Source organism: Quercus suber, unplaced genomic scaffold, assembly GCF_002906115.3.
Source record: "Quercus suber isolate HL8 unplaced genomic scaffold, Cork oak 2.0 scaffold_524, whole genome shotgun sequence".
NCBI lineage: Eukaryota > Viridiplantae > Streptophyta > Magnoliopsida > Fagales > Fagaceae > Quercus > Quercus suber.
In genome coordinates this window covers 275,894-278,321 of record NW_027069973.1, presented here as the reverse complement: position 1 = coordinate 278,321, position 2,428 = coordinate 275,894, and the positions used below count along the sequence as shown (strand labels likewise).

General features: G+C 36.0%; 1 protein-coding gene across 1 annotated transcript; it reads right to left on the bottom strand.

Annotated features, from left to right (window-relative positions):
• Positions 1–956: 956 nt before the first annotated feature.
• Positions 957–2,052, bottom strand: LOC112024581 (protein MIZU-KUSSEI 1). The gene has a single exon (XM_024057198.2). It carries the CDS (start codon positions 1,846–1,848, stop codon positions 1,153–1,155), a length of 696 nt encoding a protein of 231 aa, XP_023912966.1. The 5' UTR covers positions 1,849–2,052; the 3' UTR covers positions 957–1,152.
• Positions 2,053–2,428: the final 376 nt, after the last annotated feature.

Sequence of the window (2,428 nt, the reverse complement as noted above, 5' to 3'; positions counted from 1 at the left end):
GTTTTAGATTAAGAATGACTAGAACATAGTATATAGAATGTTAGTTTTAGAAAAAGTAGAGACATAAATGAATGAGTGGAAAAATTTGATAACATTGCCACCCAATTAATTCATTGGGACTTTCTCAAAAAAAAAAAAAAAATAATAATAATAATAATTCATTGGGATTTATTGATATGGACTTGCCTCTAAGATATGATCTGCTCTAGTTTTTTCCTATTGTGGTGGAGAGAGAGAGAGAGAGAGATGTTGAATTATTATTACTATTATTCTTAAAAGGAAATTTTTTTTTGCTAAACTACCACTTAGATTTAACTATGGCTAGCAATTATTTTCATCAACTACAAAGTAAACTATCCCAATATTGTTGATCCTCTTTTTTTTGAGTTAATTAGCCCATTTTTTTCTTTTTAATGATGGGTGAGAGAACTCGAATTATATATTTCTCCGTTGAAAATATCAAAAAGTATCGATTAAGTTATAAGGTTTTTACCTCTTGGCTAATTGAATTAACTTAGTCCATTGTTAATGCTCTTGAAGCGTGAAGGGTAAAGATGCCCTGCCATAATTGTTGGATTTTTATTTTTTTATATTATACTTTTTAAACAATAAATAAGTTACACAACATTTTCTATTAATTGATTTTAATAAGGACTGAGATAGCCTGTTGGTGTTGTTGTTGTCGTCATTATCATCGTTGTTGATGTTTTTTTTTTTTTAATTTTTTTTAATTTTTAATTTTTATGTATTTAGATATCCTGTTGTTATCAGTGCAAGATACAATCATTAATAAATATATATCGTTGTTGATGTTTTTTTTTTTTTAATTTTTTTTAATTTTTAATTTTTATGTATTTAGATATCCTGTTGTTATCAGTGCAAGATACAATCATTAATAAATATATATATATATATATATGAAATATTCGAAGAGATCAGAGAGTATAAGACTATAGTTTTTCGTTGCACATCCGAACTTAATTAGATATTTTTATCATTTATAATACATACAAGCAGTAAGAATAAATTTTCCTAATTAAGACATGAAGATCGGAAACCACATAATACATTGAAATTCACTAGTACTACAACTACAGTATAAATACTAGTCCAAATAGCAACAACAATTTGGTGTTGGGGTTGTGGCTCCTATTATGATCTGAAAAGAAATATGCTGAGCTCTTGACCAGAACTCCCAACTGGGTTAATCATGTGAAAGGCCTCAGAGTCAGTCGAGCTAACTCGGTCAAAGCTAGCTCTAAGGTACATAAGGTCACCATCCTCAGACTTTGGAGCAACAGGCAGCACTCCAGCTCCAACAGACACTGTCTGCATCTGCTTCAACACAGCCAAATCACTCTCTGTCATCTGACGCCTTATGGCGAACCCAACTTTCCTTCCGTTGCAGTACATGGACCAAACAGACACGTTGAAGATCGAGCAACCAGTGCTGGATTTGGAGCCCATGTTCATTTCCTTTTGTCTGGTACACTCGAGAGCGATTCTGAGCAGCCCGTATTGCATCTCTCGAGCGAGGTAAGCTGTGGGGACAGCAAACTCGAGAAGGAGGAGTGGGGAGCTTCGAGTGTCATCTTGGAGACAGAAGCTGACTCTGCCTTTTCTGTAACCGAAGAAAGTTCCGGTTACTGTAGAGGAGGAGCCACCGTGAGTTGATTCGGTATCGCTGGAGAGTGAGTCGGAGGGTTGGAACCCACAGCATGGGACCATGCACTCGACTATGGATCGAAAGGATCTCCTGAACCTTACTTCTCTGCCACAGTCTACAGAGGTTGCTGTGTCCATAATATGCAAAGGGCCTCTTTGGCTTCCCAAGTCTATCATCCTCATGTTTGTATATATGTTTTACAAGGTAGCTAGCTAGGTATAGAAGGAGAGAGAGAGAGAGAGCGTATGGAAGGTGGGAGATATGTAAACCAGGTGGAGCTATAAGTAGGTGAAGAAGGAAGGAAGGGTATGAGAGAGTATAAGGAGAGTGGTGAGAGCTAAAAAGCCAATAAATAAGCAAAAAAGAGGAGCAAAGTGACGGAAAGACATTGGGGAATGAATGAGAGAGTGGGGGCGAGGAATCGTGGGCAATAATTATGCCCACGAGGGCGTGCGGGGGCCTCAATCTTGGAAGTACTTGGGTGAGTGGCATGCCTGATGCTGAAAGCTTTGCAACACTGATATCATCTTTCGGATTCTTTCTCCTAAATTACCAATGTCAAATTAGCTAGCACAAATTACTTACCTTTCAAGTTTTGCATCATTGATTCTCATACACTCATTATTGTAATTATCTCTTACAAGTCATCAATTTCAAGTTTTAAATATGGATATAAAAAAGAAAAAGAAAAAAAAGAACATCATGTGTGGAATTCTAAATAATGTGTGCAAAGTGTACGTTAACAAGTGTGAGAGAATAATT

Excerpts from the sequence above, each read along its gene's own strand:
- LOC112024581 (XM_024057198.2), bottom strand. The coding sequence starts at position 1,848 with ATGAGGATGATAGACTTGGGAAGCCAAAGAGGCCCTTTGCATATTATG.